Genomic DNA, 19442 nt, shown 5'->3' with positions numbered 1-19442 from the left:
TTTATTTGATAAATATAAATTTACTATTTAAGTGCATATTATATATTTGAATATTTTTAAATTTATTTACTAAATGTTCACAATACAATTTATAGCATGAGAGAATTTGTGATTGGATCACAACTTGTGATTATATCTACATGTGTAATTATGAATATATTGAAATTTTCCTAGTTATCGAATTGGTACATTCGGACATCATCAATTCTATAAGATTAACACAGGTTATACTTCTTGGTTCGACCAAACAACTATTTCTCACTAGCCGAAGACATTAGGATGTCGAGAGTTAAACGTTGATATTAGTTATGGTAACTAGTTCATTGGAATGACTTGCTGTAAAACTTCATATGATTCTCTACATATATGGATATGTTTGTGAAGTTCTTACTATAGTTCGAGTGCAAGTTTCCTTCAAATTAAGGTATATAAGTAATCTTGGTTATGAAGACTTATACTTTGACATTTTAAATAAACATCTCTTGAAGGTGTGGATCCGAGATGATTAAGTATAAGTTGAAGTATCCAAAAGTATTTGGATATCCCACAGAGGCTTTATCGCTCTTTGTGAGAAGACGTATATCCTATGGTCATTCGTTAGAATTATTACTCAAAATCTTTGACTAAAATATCACATATTAAGAGTATGAGAATCTTGTACACATGTATGAGTAATTTGAATTCTCATAACGATGAAATATTACTTGGGCTAGGTGTGACGTAGTCAGCTTAATGGGAGTAGATACGTTGACCATGTTCTGAACCAAGTAGATATAAGACGAGTGAAAAGAAACGAAACACGACTCACTATAGTTGCTGAAGGGTTCAGAATTAGTTTTGAGATTAACTGTGATTTTCCAGTTAATTGGAGATCATGATATACTAGGTGTCACTCATGACTATTTCATAATTAAGTAGTTAATTATAGATGGTTAAGATAAATCGAAAACTTATTGAGTCACACACACTACGAGTCTCTAAAAGATGTAAAATAAGTTAGAGAATAAATTTCTCAGATGAAGAGATAAATATTTGGTTGGACCATACATAAGATAAATATGAAAATATTTGTCGAAATCGAAGCACAGATGAGCCACATCTCTTATGAAATAATTGGACCCTATTTGGTTTAGTCATGAACTAATTTAGTTTAGCCATGAACTAATTTAATTTAGTTGTGAATCAAACCAAGGGGTTAATGTGTTAATTTTTGATTAAGATATAATTGATTGGATTTGGACTTTCTAATCCAACTCATTAAAGAACATTATATATTGATATAGTTAAAAAAGAATTAACACACAATTCATTATTAGCTTGATTAAGTTTTGAAAACCTAAACCCAATACTTTTCTCTCCCTCTCCCTCTCTCTTGCTGTCAACCACAACAAGAAGGTCTCCTTTTGTTGTCATGAGCCACCCAAAGAAAGAAGATCTTCCTTTTGCTTCTTCTTTCTCTTCTTGATCTTTCTCTTTTGCTCGTGGTTAGTACATTCCGAAGGTGAAACTTGTTCTCTTTGAGTTGCCTTGAAGAGCTTGGCGTGGATACGAATAAAGGCGAGGTTCATAATGTCGCAAATGGTTAATGTCATTCTCGTTATAGGTCATCCGTAAAGTATATCTAGAATAATTGTTATTCGATTTCATTTTATTTTATGATCTTGTCTGCGCGATTGTATCTTGTATGCGAGTGGTGTGCGTGATGTAATAAATTAGTTTATTTATCGTTAAGTCTTTCGCTGTGCATGTTTATGAAACGTGTTTTTAGCATGTACCGCATCAGACATATCCCAACATATAAGGTGTAATTAGAGGATGTCACGTGTTAAGAAGTGAATAATCCTACTGAAGTGGTGGTCAAATTTAATACAAGGTATCTCCTCGACTCCAGGTAATTCCCATCTTTGGATCATCCCTAACTTCATGCCACTCCTTGCTCTATGTTGTTCTCAACTCCGCGTTGCTCTTGATTCCGTGCGATCTCAGTATCCATACCATTGTTCGTGGAAATAAGGACAACATAGCTATTTTCTTTGAAAGAGATGAGCAACATAGTCATTTATTTCAAGAAACGTGGGTAACACAGCATGAATCTTAGAATACGTGGAGAATATAAGAGCTTAACCATAACTCTATAAAAGTTCATCCACTTCTACGAGCATAGGAATGTAGACACATATCTAGATTTTTAGAAAACCTAAATTATCATTGTTTTTCTTCATTCTTCCGGGTCGATGATTTACTTAAGCGTTCTGTAAACTTCAGTTAATTTCTTCATTGGTTTCTATTGTTCCGTTGTGAACAACAATAAAACTGACATTAATGCCAACTCACTCCTGATTTTTTCCTCCGCGGTCTCAGACATATCAATAATTAAATATATAAATATTGTTTTTCCATAATTTGTATATTATAAAATCAGAAATAATGACCTGAGCACTAGTACTTTGTTGTGCATCTTAGGGCATCCGTAGTCGTAAACCTCTTAAAGAGGTTTAGATTTTGATATAGGTTTATAAAAAAATTATAAACTCTACTTATATAGTGATGGAAGGATTCATATTAAGAGATTTATAGCATAAATTATATGCTATAAATTTTTCATTGCAATGTCCTTAGCACATGAGCGGCTGCAAAATAAGTGGGTTGGTCGGCCCACTAAGAGCCCGCGGAGTAGCAACGCGAGCTCGGAATGAGTGGATGCGAGGCGTCTGCGAGCTTTTTAATCTCCCTTCCTCTCTCGCTGACGCTTCTCGACCCAACGACCGAATCGGGCTCGGCCCTTGAAATCGATCCGCTGTTTCGCCTCGCCTACTGGGCGAACCACCCCAGAAACCTACTCTCCATCGCGTCAAAGATCTCCGCCGATCTCCGTCGATTTGTGGGATTCCGATCGATCGCTCTCGCAAAGCCTCACCTTTCACTTTCCTTTTAGCGTTAGATCGCAGATGACCGCGGCCGAATCTTGATCGGCACCGCCGCCTTGCGGCGAGGGAGGTTTTCTTCTTTGTATGGAAACGCGCAGCCGGAAGCGGGCGGAGGCCTCATCGTCGGCGCCTTCTTCTCAGACCTCTCCTGTTACCCGCCGCGCCAAACGCTCCCGCACCACTGTCGCTTCCTCTCAGGCTCCCCCTGCCCTGTCTACGCGATCCCGCCGTTCACAGAACCTGCCATCATCTCCCCCCTCGTTGTCGTCCTCTGCTGCCGCTGCCACTGCCACTGCCTCTTCCGCTGCTGCTGCCGCTGCCCTACCCATGGACACCTCGGCTGGAGACTCCGTCGGTCGTCGCCGCCGCAGCTCTGGCAAGAGCCATCAGTCTGGTGACCGCGATCGGGATGCTGCCGACAGGGGAAAGGAGGCGGGAGCGTCAAGGTCGAGAGAGAGGGATAGGGACGCCGAGAGGATGTTAGGGTTGAATTTTGATGGCGGAGCCGATGATGATATTGATGGTGAGGGTAGTCTAGGTATCCACCATCAGAACCCGACATCAACTAGCAGCGCCCTTCAGGGGCTTCTTAGGAAATTGGGTGCTGGCCTTGATGATCTATTGCCGTCGTCTGCCCTGTCAGCCTCTTCTTCGCAGCAGAGCGGGCGTCTGAAAAAGATTTTGGCGGGTCTTCGTGCTGATGGCGAAGAGGATAAGCAATTTGAGGCACTGAACCAGCTCTGCGAGATGCTGTCCATTGGAACTGAGGATTCTCTTGGGTCGCTAGCGATGGACTCATTTGTGCCAGTGCTTGTGGGACTTCTCAACCATGAAAGCAATCCCGACATAATGTTACTCGCTGCCAGGGCCCTCACCTACTTATGTGATGTCCTGCCTTCATCATGTGCGTCTGTTGTTCGATATGGTGCTATTCCTTGTTTCTGTGCTCGCCTTCTCACTATAGAGTACATGGACTTAGCAGAACAGGTGAGTTTGTATGTTCCATTTAGTATATGATAATAGTTGATTAGGCCATCACTTATTTGCTTGATTGCTTGGAAATATAAGATAGATATACCCAATTTGATTTGCCTGGAGCATCAAAGCACAGGAATGATGCTTAACATGGTTCTGAAATTTTCCTAGGCACTCCTTTTTAATTTTACTAATGAGTTGGTTTTGTGATGTGAATCATCTTCTTTGTACATCTGTAGTGCTGTGCATTGGCCTGTATTCTTTGAAATGTTGGAAACATAAATTTGGTAGGATGAAGAACATGTGCTATGAACCAGATGATGATAACTTCTTTCATCTAAGTTACTTGTATATTTTGCAGTCACTTCAAGCTCTCAAGAAGATATCACAAGAACACCCAACAGCTTGCTTACGTGCTGGTGCACTTATGGCAGTTCTATCTTACCTAGACTTTTTCTCCACAGGAGTTCAGGTAAAATAAGATCTGTCTATTTCAGACATTGACTATTATTTTATTCAATTGCTGGCAGGTTGTATTGTATCAGTTTTTTGAAGTGGCTGTATTTATCTTACTTTTGTGTTCTATCTATCTTGTTGATTCCACATTTTAGAGAGTGGCTCTCTCGACTGCAGCAAATATGTGCAAGAAACTCCCATCTGATGCAGCTGATTTTGTCATGGAAGCAATCCCATTGTTGACCAACCTCCTCAACTATCATGATGCAAAGGTAACATGAATGTTTAATTTATCATCACAAAAGAAGATAGAATGTTGGTGTTGGGATTGTTATGGCTTATTGATGTTGATGTCAAAAGGGTGTCAGGGCTTATTTTGTTTGTGATTTTCTTTTTCCAGTTTGTCATTTCAGTAAATTAAGTTTAGTTGTTTTGTGATTTATCCCCCAGTTTTTCATTTCAGTTAAATAGAGAATCTTAGAAACTCTACTCCCGTTTTTACAGCTAAGAAAATTCAAAAAACTGTCGGCGTATCAAAACAGAAACTATATGTACACAATTCTGTGGATTTGGTTGAAAAATGATTAATATTGTTAGTCAATTAACATTTAATAAGAAAATGCTCGACAAATTAATACATATAATATATAAAGCACATTAGAATGTTATTTTGTACTTATCTTCTCATATTTAAAGATATCATTTAAAAAAATTTAACCTGCAAATTGTGTTCTCAATATTTTTTCCCACTTGATGAATGTTTATTTACTGCTACTGAATGATTGCTAATTCTGATGGAAGGTTGTAGAACATGCTTCTGCGTGCCTGACAAGAATTGCAGAAGCATTTGCATTATGTCCTGATAAATTAGATGAGTTGTGTAATCATGGATTGCTTACACAAGCAGCAGGACTGATCTCTCCCAGTAATTCAGGAGGACAAGCATCTCTTAGTACTTCTACATATACGGTAGGCATATTGCTTTGAATTACCAATGAAGACTGATTCAAGTTTATTTCACTGGTACATATATTGTCTATTTCAGGGTTTAATTCGTCTACTTTCAACTTGTGCTAGTGGATCTCCTCTAGCAGCTAAAAATCTTCTTCTTTTAGGAATTAGTGGCACACTTAAAGATATTCTTCTCAGTTCTGCACTTGTTTCTGGTTCTTCTGTTACATCTGCCATGACTAGGCCACCTGAACAGGTATCTCTCTTTCATTCTACCTAACTGAAAGCATTGTATTCAGTGTTTCAAACATGGCCAACAATTTCCTATTTACTTTACAAAATTAAATTATTAAAAACATGGATGGAGTGAAGAATATCATCTATCAATGCTAAATGATTTCTCCATGTAAGACTTTTCATAGAATACTATATTAGTTAACTTTTGTGTGCAAATAGATCTGAGATCACAATTGCTACTTTAATTTTTAATGTACTTCTATGATTTTGCCAATCATCTCTTCTTTGTTTTGATACCCCCCTCTTAAGTTGTTGACTTGTATTGGGGAAGCTTGCTAAAAGCTGCTTATTTGCACACTTGGTGTTTACGGTTAGGATTGAGTTTTGGAAAATTATTCCCTGCTTGAAAGGGAGCCTTGTGCACTGAGGAACCAAATTTTATAATTGTATCTGTCTATAAATTTGCAATAATATCAGTATTTTGTGGGAGTTCAATCACATTAGACCCTTTCAATTTAATTTTAGAGTACCTGAGACTGAGAATTGACAATTTATTACTATGTTGATCTAAATATTTATTTGAAATGATCTATTCATCTAAGCAGAAGATGAGAGTTGCAGAGATAAGAATGTTAAGGTGGATGTGTGGACATACGAGGATGGACAAAATAAGAAATGAGAGCATTAGAGAGAGTCGAAGTTGCATCTATTGAGGAAAAACTCCGAGAGATACATTTAAGATGGTACGAACATATACTTAGACGACCAATAAATGCTCCAGTTAGGCGATGTGAAACTATGATAAATATGCATATCAAACGAGGAAGAGGAAGACAAAAAAAGACTTAGTTAGTAACAATAAAATAAGATAAAATTTATTTAAATATAGATGATGATATAATAGGAGATAGAGCTCAATGACGTAAAAGGATTCATACAGCCGACCCCACCTAGTGGGAAAATGTTTGGTTGTTGTTGTTGATCTATTCATCTAAGCATGATTGACCAATAAACATTACTTATCAATTGGATTCTCTTACAATGGTCTTCTCTTTTAAGGGGAAAAGATCTATGTAGAAGAAGAGGGAAGCAATAGTGTGCTTTTGATGTGTTATCAAATCTTGTTGTGACTTTGAATGCAAACACTTTGATGCATGGATTGAAATATCGTGTCGAGCTAGTCGAAACATTTCGTTCCGCCTGTCGATCGACATCGGTATGACCCAACACCAGCCCAGAGGCAGTCGCGGAGAAGTCGCGCGACCCTCGTGACTGCTCCAGAATGGTTGTGCGACCCCAGTGGCCATTCTGGAGGGATTGCTCCACCCCAGGGGTCATGCCCGAGGGGTTGTGCGACCCTCGCGGCCGCACTGAGGTCGCAATGTGTTGGATTTTTTTTAATTAAAATGGAGAGTTTTTTTAAAAAGTAAAACTGAACTTTACGTTGATTATCTCAATCAACTCATAACTATGATAGGATAATCCAAAGAGGCTTAATTAAATTCTAATAAAATTATCTAATAAATTATATATTTTATTTATTTTAATTCTAAAAATATATAATAAAATTTTTATTTATTTATTTATTTATCTCCTAACTATGTTATTATTTTTTTAATGGACCCACTCAACCCCTAACTTAAATAAATAGCAAAATATATTTCCTAAAATTGTATCCCATTAAAATATATAAAAATTTCTAAGAAAATTTTATATGTATCTAAAATCCTCCGTCGGGGTAGCAGTGCTCGTGGGTCACCACAGCCATGATTTTTTTTTTTTGGTTTAGTTAATTTTTTATTTTTTAAATATGTATTTTTAATAAATAAACTATTATTAATAATAGTTATAAAATATTAAAAATTATTTCAAAATTTTTAATTAGTTTTAAAAAATTAAAAATATTTTATAAAATAATTTAAGATTTTCAAATAATTTTATAATTTTTTTTAGCTTTTTAAATGCTTTTATAATTTTTTTTAGCTTTTTAAATGATTTTATAATTTTAAATTTAGTTTTGAATTTTGAGAATTACTTATTTTTTAAAATATTTTTTATAAAAATTTAATAGCCATTATCTTATGAGAAAATATTGAAATATAAATTCAATATCTCAAAATATACAGTATATTTAATAATCAAATATTAATAAAATTAATATATATTTATATTTAAAATTTAAAAAAATATTGAAATTATATTGGCACAGCACGAGATACCAAAATTATTGAAACCTCGGGATGGATCGAGATTTTAAACCTTGCTTTAATGTGGAATATAAATGAGACTTTCAACATACAAAAATACATGGTAAACTAAAAGAACATGTGGTAGACCACTTGTTGGATCTTTCTAAAAATTTTGATTGAAAAATATGTTTGCACTATGTGGAATTGGAGAAAGGAAATTATATTGCTTCATTGTAATTAACCATTACACGAGGATATATACACTCATAATAAAAATCTAAACTTAGAAGTACTAATCTGGGACTAAACTTACTACATTACATCTATTAACTGAATGACATTAATACTTCCCTCAAATGGATGAACAAATACTATGTATCTCTAGCCTATTACATACACTAGAGGAACTCTAAAACTTGAAGATGAACTAGACACAACAATAATGAAACCAGAGCATATTACTCACACATAGGTGAAACAAAATTTTGGCATGCAACCAATGATCCTTTACCTAGAAGTTGTGAAACTCTAGAGATAGTTGGAGCATGCAAGTTATGATCCCTTTGCCCTCAGACCAACAGACACATTGATTTGATAGAACCGAAAGATGAAGAGAATAAAGTGCAGCTCAGTGCATGAATTTCCAGCCAATGCGGTGACAGATGAAGAGAGAATATCAATAATGTTTTGACTGGGCTTCTTCCTGAAGTGTTGATTACATCTACATGCAATAAACTAAGGGAAAAGCAAAACACTTGAAGTTCCTAGAAGGAAGATGGACATTACAATCCCTTTGCTAGACAGCAAAATGTGAATAAGACATTTTCTTTGATTAGGTCTTCACTGGAGGTGGATAGCATAGTTCAATAACCAAATGAGAACAAAACATTTTCTTTATTCAAATCGTTGATGGCTCTGAGGTGGCACATATGCCACATGTAAACATAATGAAATTGAATATGTCGAAAGAATGAAAAAAGAAAGTAAGAACAATGTTTTGAAGTGCTGGAAGGATTCCCTCTTATGGCATGACCATATCTGATCAATGGACAGGCTGCTTGACTTGATGAAGGACATCGTCTAAGGGTGTTGTCTCCTTGCACATTGTAAATAAACTGAAGCCCAATTTTCTACGAGGATATTGGATGAATTTAACCTTTGATGTTCCAAGAACTTCTATGTGATGAGATGAGGTTTATATTAAAGTTTATCAGAGAGTTTGGTAGATTTCTATAGAACAGTTAACTATGATTAGTATCACTTTATAGAGAGAACATGTTGTTCACTACTCTCTACTGATTACTTTGTTTATCTTTGGACTTGCTATGTATTCAAATGTAAACTAACATATACAGTTTAGTTTTTTCTATGTTTTCTAAAAAACTCCTTGATCTATTGCTTTCCTACTAGATCTTTATCTGTTGGTTTCATTTTTTTTAGAAGAGTTAAGTGATCACCTAGCATCACAATGTAGATGTTCTCTCTCTCTCTCTCTCTCTCTCTCTCTCTCTCTCTCTCTCTCTCTCTCTCTCTTTTGATTTAACCTTTGGTTGTAATTTCTTTCCACCGTTTGCCTCCCTTGCTAAGGCCTCCATTCTAGACATTTTGGATATTAACTTAAACTAGTGAAATTATTTAGGTTTATGTGACAGTGAACCTTGTGGATGAACTTCTGCCATCCTTGCCAAGTGGAACAGTTTCTTTGCCAATGCTCGCTAATGTACTTGTGAAAGGAACAACTATGAAACATTCTGCTAGCACTTCTAGCAAGCATGATGGTTCTAGTGAAACTACTACTGAAGTATCAGCTCATGGGAAATTATTGCAAGAGCAACCTGAACTTTTGCAGCAGTTTGGAATGGACCTACTTCCTGTTATAATACAAGTACTGCTATTGTTTTGTGTGAACATTTTTTTAAAAGCCTTTTTGTTCCGCACATCTACAACTTTTGTTGTGCAGGTGTATTCTTCCAGTATAAGTGGTCCTGTTCGTCATAAATGTTTGTCTATTATTGCAAAGTTGATGTATTTTGGCTCAGCAGATATGATCCAGACCTTGCTCAGTGTTGCAAACATATCTAGGTATCAGTGTTCTTAAATGCATTATGATTTAATGTGAATTGTTGTATATACCTGGGATTTTTGAAGCTTCTCTCAATTATAGCCTAACCTTTATTTATCTAATCAATTGTACATATACTTTTCATCTTGTTTCAATCATCGCCAAAAGTTGAGTGACATGTTAATTTTGCTTCCCTGTCGTGTGACAATTTTGCGCTGTAAACAAGTAGATGGCTTGGCTACCTGTCATCTGAAGTTAGAATGTATATGTTCTTCTCAAACATAGCACAGCTTTTAATTTCTAAGTATTTGTACATATACCTCTCATCATGTTTCAGTTATGGACAAGTGCTGAATGCCACTTTAATTCTGCTTTTGCCTGTTATGAGAAGCTTATTTGCACTAGGTAAGCAGATGGAGTGCCACCTCCTATTCCCACATGTCGTGATAGATTTGCACAACTTATATAAATAATCTTAGGCGTGGAACGCTATCCATTTGTTTACAGTGAAAGAATTACCACATGGCAAGTCCCCGTTGACAAAATTCAAGTGACAATTTTTAGCTATAATTTCTAAGGCACCACTAATGCAATTTCCTTTCCTCACTGGTCATGCTAGATGGCAAGTCCACAGGCAAAAATAAGTGCACACTGAACGAATTTCCCCATAATTGAAATAAGATGAGAACTATATTTATCCAAGCGAAATCATATGTCAACTTATATTTGAAAGGAGCTTGAAAGTTCACATCATACAAAGTAGTTACTACTATAATTTATGCTTAAACCTTCTTTGTTGACTAGGTTTCAAATTTGGTAACTTGGCTTGAAAGCATAACAAATTTCGTTCTACTCAATTGCAGTTTCTTAGCTGGCATTTTAGCATGTAAAGACCCACAACTCTTGATTCCTGCTATTCAGATTGCAGAGATTCTTATGGATAAGCTTCCTGGAACATTTTCCAAGATTTTTGTGAGGGAGGGGGTTGTTCATGCTGTTGATGTACTAATATCATCAGAATCTTTAAGTGCGGTTCCTTCTCTTCCGCCTATCTCTGAAAAGGACTGTGATCCTTCACTTGGAATATCTTGGCGTTCTCGTCGTAATCAACGACGTAATGGTGCTTCAAACATTGAAAACATCTCACCCAATGATCCAAAAGGATCTATACCAGAAGTTTCTAGTGCAACTTCAGGCGAATCACTAATGGAAAATACGAATTTTTGTGGTACAGTTAGTTCTCTAGCCAAGTCTTTCAAAGATAAATATTTTCCAGCAGACCCAGGTGCAACTGAAGCTGGACTCACAGAGGATCTCATTCATTTGAAAAATCTTTGCTCTAAGTTAAACTCCATCATTGAAAATGCAAAGAGAAAGACCAAAGGTAAAGGTAAAGCCTCTGGGGTGTCCTCCTTTGACTTATCTGCTAGTAATGAGGAACAACTAAATGAAGTGATAATGGAGATACTGACCGAACTTCAAAAAGGTGATGGTGTATCTACTTTTGAGTTTATTGGCAGCGGTGTTGTTTTGGCATTGTTAGACTATTTTACTTGTGGCACATTTGGAAAAGAGAGAGTTTCTGAAGCTAATTTGCCAAAGTTTCGGCAGCAAGCTCTTCGAAGGTACAAGTATTTTGTTGCGACTGCACTTCCTTTGGAACTTAAGGATGGTAGCAAAGTTCATATGAGTATTTTGGTCCAAAAGCTTCAAAATGCTTTATCTTCTTTAGAACATTTTCCCGTTGCAATAAGTCCATTGGCTAGGTCTAGCTATGGAAGTGTACGCTTCTCCTCTGGTCTAGGGGCCTTATGTCAACCTTTTAAGCTGCGTTTATGCCGTGCACAAGGTGAAAAATCTCTTCGTGATTATTCATCAAATGTTGTGCTTATTGATCCATTAGCCAGTCTAGCTGCTGTTGAAGATTTCCTCTGGCCAAGAGTTCAGCGAAGTGACTCAGCACATAAGTCATCATCATCAGCTGGCAATTCTGATCCTGGAGCTGCTGCTACTACTGGATCTGCTGCTCCTACACCATCAACTCCTGGACACCGTCCTTCAACCAGGTCTAGATCATCAGTTATGACTGGAGTTCCAGCTACAAAAGATGGTTCAGAAGTAAGTGCAAGTTCTTCCAAAGGGAAGGGTAAGGCTGTCGTGAAATGTAGTGCAGATGAATCAAGAGGACCACAAACAAGAAATGTTGCCCGCAGAAGAGCTGCCTCAGACAAAGACACAGAAATGAAAACTGCACATGGCGAATCTACCTCTGAGGTCGGTGTATTCTATCAGAAATTGGATTTTATTTTTAGGGTATCTCACTTATGGCAATTCAGATTATATCACACATTTTACCCCTAAGAATTCCACGCCAGAGAAAGAGACATAAATGTTAATAATGGCAAACCTGTTTGTTTATTATTGGGTTTCTTTGGTTTAATAGAAAGTACAATTGAATACGTCAGTAGACTCCTAAGAGGAGGGATCGATAGCATTGACATATAAACTTTCTTAAAGAAGAAACAGAAAATGCTGAACAAACAAAATAAAAGTGATAATTTAATAAATAAAATCAAGTTTTGCCCTCGTGCACAGTACTTGTCCAAGTTTTCACCCACAATAGATGAGCTGCGTATATCAACCCTCTCCAAGCTTTCACCCACAAAATACACAAGATCCTACAACAAGAAGGAACCATTTAATGGACCTATAAAGTAAATTAACCTCTAATAACTAATATAATACCAGAACAGACATCTACCAAATTAAAAGAATGCTCACCTCCATCATTGCTGATCCAAAAGGAAAGAATCAACGAATCTGAATCTCCGTAAACTCATGAAAGGGAACTATGTGGGGAGAAACTTGCAATCATACACGGAAAATTGTGTGATGAATAAAAGTGACTGATCACAAGGTGATGCACAATTGAACATGTAGGAGAGACATGATTGAGAGCAGGCATCATGAGGAGCTCATGGTGATGAGATTGTGATTTGAGCTGCTGGTGAAGATGATATCACTATCAGGAGGGGGAGAGGTTGACTGATGGGAGAGATTGGAAGAGGGTACCCAGAACAAAGTAAGGGTTAAAACCCAAATTTATTCTAAACACAACCAGCTGGTCTGATTCTGGCTAACCTAACCCATCTGGGTGCAACTGCAGTTAAGCCAAACTGAACCGCACACTACAACCTCCTTTGCAAACCCAAAATTCAATCTAATTCCATCCTAGTAGAGCCCTCCAAGACAAAATTTGATGAGAACTATCCCTATTTGAATCCCAAATTAAGAAAGAAAATTCCTAATACCTAGGTTAGCAGGAGAAAGGCTTAACCTTCCACTATGCATTTCAACTTAATTTTCATTTTCATTATCAGAATTATATAGCATGGTGGTCTGACTAAGAGACAGGATCACATTCACAGGTGTGGATCGCTAACATTTAAGATTTTCTTGGATTCATTTTATCTTTTTATAAGAGGATATGAGAAAACTTGGAATAAAAGAGAAAGGAATTATTTTGAGATAAAAACTTGCTAGATACCTTTGCTGTCAGTATGCTGCTAATATCCTTGCTTGATGCTGTATGATATTGTCACTATGTCACTTGTTGTAGCATGGTGGAAAGAGACGCACATGATCAAAGCAATGAATGATGATAATTAACGTTCGTCAAGGATGAAGAGATCCCTTGATCTCCTTACTTTCAATGAGTGGAGTATAAATTGTTTGGGAAAAGGTAGTGAGAAAATAAAATAAAAGAGAAAAGGATTATTAGGAAATGAAACTGGCCTGATATCATTGTTTTGAATCATTACATACATAGTCATAAGAACCAAATTGAAGATTGAACCAGCCAAGATGCATGCGTTCTGTTTCTATGGTTGAACCACTGGATCAACTAATTGGACTGCACATTGATCTGAGAATTTATTTGGTCGGGCATGTTAGTTGGTTCAATGAGTTGCAGTTTTTACCAAAGGAGACTTGGACATTTATTCTTTAAGAAAGAGAATACCATTTTTGTTGGTATATAGGGTCAAATTTCACATTTATCATTATATATTTTAAAGTTTTTATAGATGACAATGGTTGAATGTTTTGAATGAACTTAATTAATCTTTAATAATTTTGTAATAGAGAATACATTTTCAACACAAAATATAGGTCAATTTTTCATGAAACTAAAAATTTATTGTGCAATGTATTTTCATTAATTTTTTTTATAAAAAATATTAGTTTAAAAATACAAATAAAAAAGTTTATGATATTTTATATGCTTCATTATAGAAAAATTCACCTCTATAATGGTAGAGAGAAACAAGGGTGGTCACTAAGAATATTTTTTTGAACTGTGTAGAAAAGGTGATTAATTTTTAGCTATGATAATAGTTGAGATTTTGCCAATGTCTCTCTTATTGGTATATTTTATGGATCCTCCTGATTAGTGCTGTTACTATCTAATGGGATATGCATAAACAACATGGATGTAAAAGTTAATCAGGTAATAAAGGATGGGTTTAGAATGCATCCTTTTAACTTTCTGTGTGCAATTGCTCTCTATTTTCTGAGTTATGTTTAGCTTACACTTTTCTGCGCACTTCATTTAATTTATTATTCTCTGTTTGGCATTAAAAATCTTAAATAAAAGTATTATTGGATGTACTAAAAGTGCCTGTCAAAAATAGCATCCTTGAGGAATCGTGATACTAATTGCTTAAGCGGTTGCTCAACTAATTACTCCCTTAGATATTTATATTTTGCTTCAATCCCATGATTATTGATTGCTTATCTTTGTTACAATTCTTTGGCATCTCTTAGAGTGTTATCCTGTGGTGACTCTAGTTACTTCTTTTCTCTTCAATTCTACTGAATTATTTTTTAATAAAAGTAGTGGTGGTATATACAGGATGAGGAGTTTGATATGTCTCCTGTTGAGATGGACGACACACTTATGCTTGTTGATGATGACATCTCTGATGAGGAAGATGATCATGAAGAGGTATTTCTAAGATATTTATTTCTATTTCATCATTTTATGAAGTAATTTCCCTCATTTGTACTGATTTGAAGTCTATATATTTTTGCATCTCTAGGCATAACAAGTATCAACATAAAGAATTGAAGCTGTTATAGTCTGAATAGAATATCTGTGGATTTCTATATGTTGTACTTTCATGTCTTGTTATGTAGTTAAATTATAATGATGCTGGAAATTGTTACCTTTCAGGTATTGAGAGATGACTCTCTTCCTGTCTGCATACCTGAGAAGGTACATGATGTCAAGCTTGGAGATGCCTCCGATGAAGGTGTGGCAGATGGTTCAGCAACACATAATCAGGTAAAAACAATATCCACTTTGAGTGACAGGTCTTCCACAGAAAGAGCCACTGAATCTTCTGAGTTCCGAAGGGGAAGTGTGTTTGGTTCAAAGGGGGCAATGTCATTTGCTGCTGCTGCAATGGCAGGGCTTGCTTCAATAGGTGGAAGAGGTATCAGAGTTGGCCGAGATTATCGTGGACTTGCATCTGGTACCAGTTCAAGTGACCATCAGAATAAACTGATCTTCACAGTCGGGGGAAAACAGCTCAGCAAGAACCTGACCATTTATCAAGCTTTCCAGCGCCATCTTAATCTTGAAGAGGAAGATGAGAAACTCAATGGATCTGAATTTCACAGTGATGACAATGGCTTCTGGAGTGATATATTTACAATAACATACCAGAAAACTGTTGGGCAGATTGACAAGACTTCCCAAGGATGTTCAAATTCTTCAAAATCTTTAAAAGCTGCATCTACTTTGGATTTCATTAGTAATAATAATTGTCAAGGAATGTCCCTGCTCAATAGCATCTTGCAAGGGGAGCTTCCTTGTGATCTTGAAAAATCCAATCCTTCATATAATGTATTAGCATTATTCCGTATCCTCAATGTTTTAAATCACTTGTCAACCTGTCTGAGAACTCAGTCCACTATTGATGATTTTGCAGAAGCAAAAATCTCTAATTTAGATGAACTTTATAGAATTGGTCCAAAGGTGTCACCTGAGGAATTTGTGAATAGAAAGCTAACTCCAAAGCTTGCTCGGCAAATGCAGGACGCGCTAGCCCTTTGTAGTGGTAGCCTTCCTCCATGGTGTTGTCAGTTAACAAAAGCGTGCCCTTTTCTTTTTCCATTTGACACCAGGAGGCAATATTTCTATTCAACAGCTTTTGGTCTATCTCGAGCATTGCATCGACTTCAGCAACAACAGAATTCTGATAATCAGAATTCAACAAGTGAAAGAGAGGTTCGAGTTGGTAGGCTGCAAAGGCAAAAGGTTCGTGTAGCCCGGAATCGTATCTTGGACTCTGCCGTAAAGGTTATGACAATGTATGCTAGTCAGAAAGCTGTCCTTGAAGTGGAATATTTTGGTGAGGTAGGCACTGGATTGGGCCCAACATTGGAGTTCTATACCCTTTTAAGTCATGACTTGCAAAGGGTTGAATTGAGTTTATGGAGGTCTAACACTACATCGGAGAGTTCTGCAATGCTAGTTGATGGAAATGGAACAGATAGTAGAGAGAGTGATGATAGTTTACGAGCAAAGAAAGCAGTCAAGGATTTGCCTATTGGAGGACGCGATATTATACAAGCTCCTCTTGGTTTATTCCCTCGTCCTTGGCCGCCTAGTGTGGATGCTTCTGATGGTAGTCAGTTTTCAATGGTTATTGAGTATTTTCGTCTGATTGGTCAGACTATGGCAAAAGCTCTACAAGATGGTCGGCTGCTGGACTTGCCGCTTTCAATGGCATTCTACAAACTTGTATTGGGCCAAGTAAGTCACTAAGTTGAAACCTTATATCTCAGTTATATTACATGCAAATCATTCATTAGTTTGGTTAAGATGAACTTACTCTTTAATACAGGAGCTTGAATTGCATGACATCCTCTTATTTGATGCTGAGTTTGGAAAGATATTACAAGAATTGCAAGCCCTTGTACTCCGCAAACAATTTCTGGATTCAAATCCTGGTAATAACCAAATGGCAATTGCTGATGTCTGTTTCCAAGGTGCCTCAATTGAAGATCTGTGCTTAAATTTCACCCTTCCTGGTTATCCTGAATACATTCTTAAAGATGGAGGGGAAAATATAATGGTACTAACTAGAAGGATAGAGTTAATTTCTCCTGTTTCAATGTTTGGCACCATTAGATGAATTATTAATCATTGTTGCTTTTAGGTTGATGCTAACAACTTGGAAGAGTATGTTACTCTAGTAGTTGATGCAACTATTAAGGCAGGCATTATAAGACAGATGGAGGCGTTTAGAGCGGGTTTCAACCAGGTAATAGCTTTTGAATACTCATTTCTTCGTGTTATTTTCCATTTTAATTCACCAAAAGGTCTTTACCTGATCAAATTGGTTGAGCAAAATAAGATCATACCTAAAAACAGTGAGGGTTTCAAAGATCAGATCATAAGATAAAGTGTTGGACTATAAGATCCTAAACTTATAATTGTTTTTGGAAAATATATTTGGCATTTATAATATAATTAAACATTGCATCATTATAGTATCTCAAAGCATGATTATTCATAAAGTGGATAGATGAACAATGTAATCTAATTATTACTTTGTTGTATTTTATTATATTTCACACGCATTAATTTTGAATATTTAGATTTATTATGAACATGTCAAACATTGCTTTATTGTGATTTCAAGAAGCATAATAAAAATTTATAGGCAAAAATCAAAGCTGTATCAAAAACATCAAAAGGACCCCTCTTGAAAATTATCAATTTTTTATATCACTTGAAGCTTTTTGCATTGTTGATAGTTCTACATATTTTCCTATCAGTTACTCATTCCATTATAGAAACAGAGGCATGTTTTGCATTTTTTGTATCTTTGATCGTGGTGGATTTCCATCACGGATTTAAGATTGCGTTTTGTCAAAATCCAGATGGTAGATTTTAAAAATGTTATGGTGGAATGGTGAACTGCATCAATATTGGCGAAAGCAAAAATAGTGAATCAATGAGTTTTGGTTATCACTCACCAATTATAGCAAAAAGGTGATTATACTCATCCTAGACGCCCCTCACGGCCCATCTACTGGTTATGTAAAGGGAGGTAAATCACGGGGTCATCTTATAGCCGACCATTAAGTTGGCTAGGTTTATTTTTCCTGAGGGCATGTGTTCCTCGGAAATTGATCCCTTGTCCCATTGTAGCAAATAGAAGTAATGACTCACCAATGCAAATATTGAATAAAGTAGAAGTAATGAAACAATGAGTTTTAGTTATCACTCGTTAGGTTCTGCCACGCTATCGTTGGATCCTTCAAAAGACCTATGAGAAATACGATGCTTCCTCGTGAATTACTAGTCTTTTATGTTTTTCACTGAAACAGCAGTCAGTAATAGCAAACTTTCAAAAATATATTTATGGTTTTTATTTTAAATTTGGTTAAGGTAATCGTTTCTATTCGTACCACTTTGTTCCTATTTTTTCAGGTCTTTGACATCTCCTCTTTACAAATATTTTCGTCACATGAGCTCGACATTCTAACCTGTGGTCGTACAGAATTGTGGGAGGTAACTTGTCCTTGTATAACGAGTAGATGACCAAGTTTGCTATTTTTTTATTCAAATTGTTAGGAACTAATGGAATACCAACTGCATTCTGCAGCCTGACACTCTAGCTGACAATATAAAGTTCGACCATGGTTACACTGCCAAAAGCCCTTCAATTATTCATGTAACTGAATTGTAACTAATTTTCTCATAGTTGACTTTAATCATTGATTTATTTATTATTTTAAATTATTGTATCATGCAGCTGCTTGATATAATGGGAGAATTCACAGCAGAGCAGCAACATGCTTTTTGCCAATTTGTAACCGGTGCTCCAAGGCTTCCACCTGGTGGTTTAGCTGCATTAAATCCAAAGCTGACCATAGTTAGGAAGGTAATTCCGAATCATCAAAACACATTGTGGATCTTAGGCGTGATGATTTTTAACATTCCGATTTTCTTGCTGTGGTTCATCATCTAAAAATTCATCTATGCCAGCTTTCTTCGGCGGTAGCAAACTCTACAGCAAATGAGAATGGGGTCTCTGAATCAGTGGATGACGACTTGCCTAGCGTTATGACATGCGCAAACTACCTTAAACTCCCACCCTACTCAACTAAGGTTTCTTTTCCATAATTTAATCATCTAACTGCCAAGTAATACTCCTTATCTATCACTTCCCTGATGGAATCTCTTTGCAGGAAATCATGCACAAAAGAATCCTTTATGCCATCAGCGAAGGCCAGGGTTCCTTTGATCTCTCGTGAGCTTGAAAAAGATCCATGAGCGAAAGATTCAGCTTCATCAGGAGTCTGTTAACTGCTGAATTCGGTGAATGTGACCAAATGCCAGATGATTTATTACCTGACCGAATCAATTATATCTTTATTTTCAGCCTTTCAATATTTGTATATTCTCATCTATAGATGTAATTACCCAACGATACCCTTTTATTAGTGAGGATACCATTTTTTTGCGTTTTATTCTTTCTGAAAATGCTAGTTTTTTCACAGCTATGAAGTGAATTCAGTTCTTCAAGAATGACTGCAGATAGAGCATGCAAATAGAGAGGCTTGTTT

The 19442-nt window shown here is 36.3% G+C and overlaps 1 protein-coding gene across 1 annotated transcript; it reads left to right on the top strand.

The window, feature by feature from the left end:
• Window positions 1–2748: 2748 nt before the first annotated feature.
• On the top strand, window positions 2749–19346 carry LOC122018984 (E3 ubiquitin-protein ligase UPL3-like). Its single transcript, XM_042576489.1, has 17 exons — window positions 2749–3914; window positions 4264–4374; window positions 4514–4630; window positions 5160–5327; window positions 5404–5565; window positions 9375–9620; window positions 9696–9817; window positions 10661–12071; window positions 14710–14802; window positions 15031–16617; window positions 16709–16939; window positions 17024–17128; window positions 18304–18384; window positions 18479–18547; window positions 18629–18757; window positions 18862–18984; window positions 19065–19346. The coding sequence occupies exons 1-17, from the start codon at window positions 3012–3014 to the stop codon at window positions 19128–19130; spliced, it is 5724 nt and encodes a 1907-aa protein (XP_042432423.1). The 5' UTR covers window positions 2749–3011; the 3' UTR covers window positions 19131–19346.
• Window positions 19347–19442: the final 96 nt, after the last annotated feature.

This window comes from Zingiber officinale, chromosome 9A (genome assembly GCF_018446385.1).
Source record: "Zingiber officinale cultivar Zhangliang chromosome 9A, Zo_v1.1, whole genome shotgun sequence".
Taxonomy (NCBI): domain Eukaryota; kingdom Viridiplantae; phylum Streptophyta; class Magnoliopsida; order Zingiberales; family Zingiberaceae; genus Zingiber; species Zingiber officinale.
The sequence above is the reverse complement of the archived record's forward strand: the minus strand, read 5'-3'. Positions and strand labels throughout refer to the sequence as shown.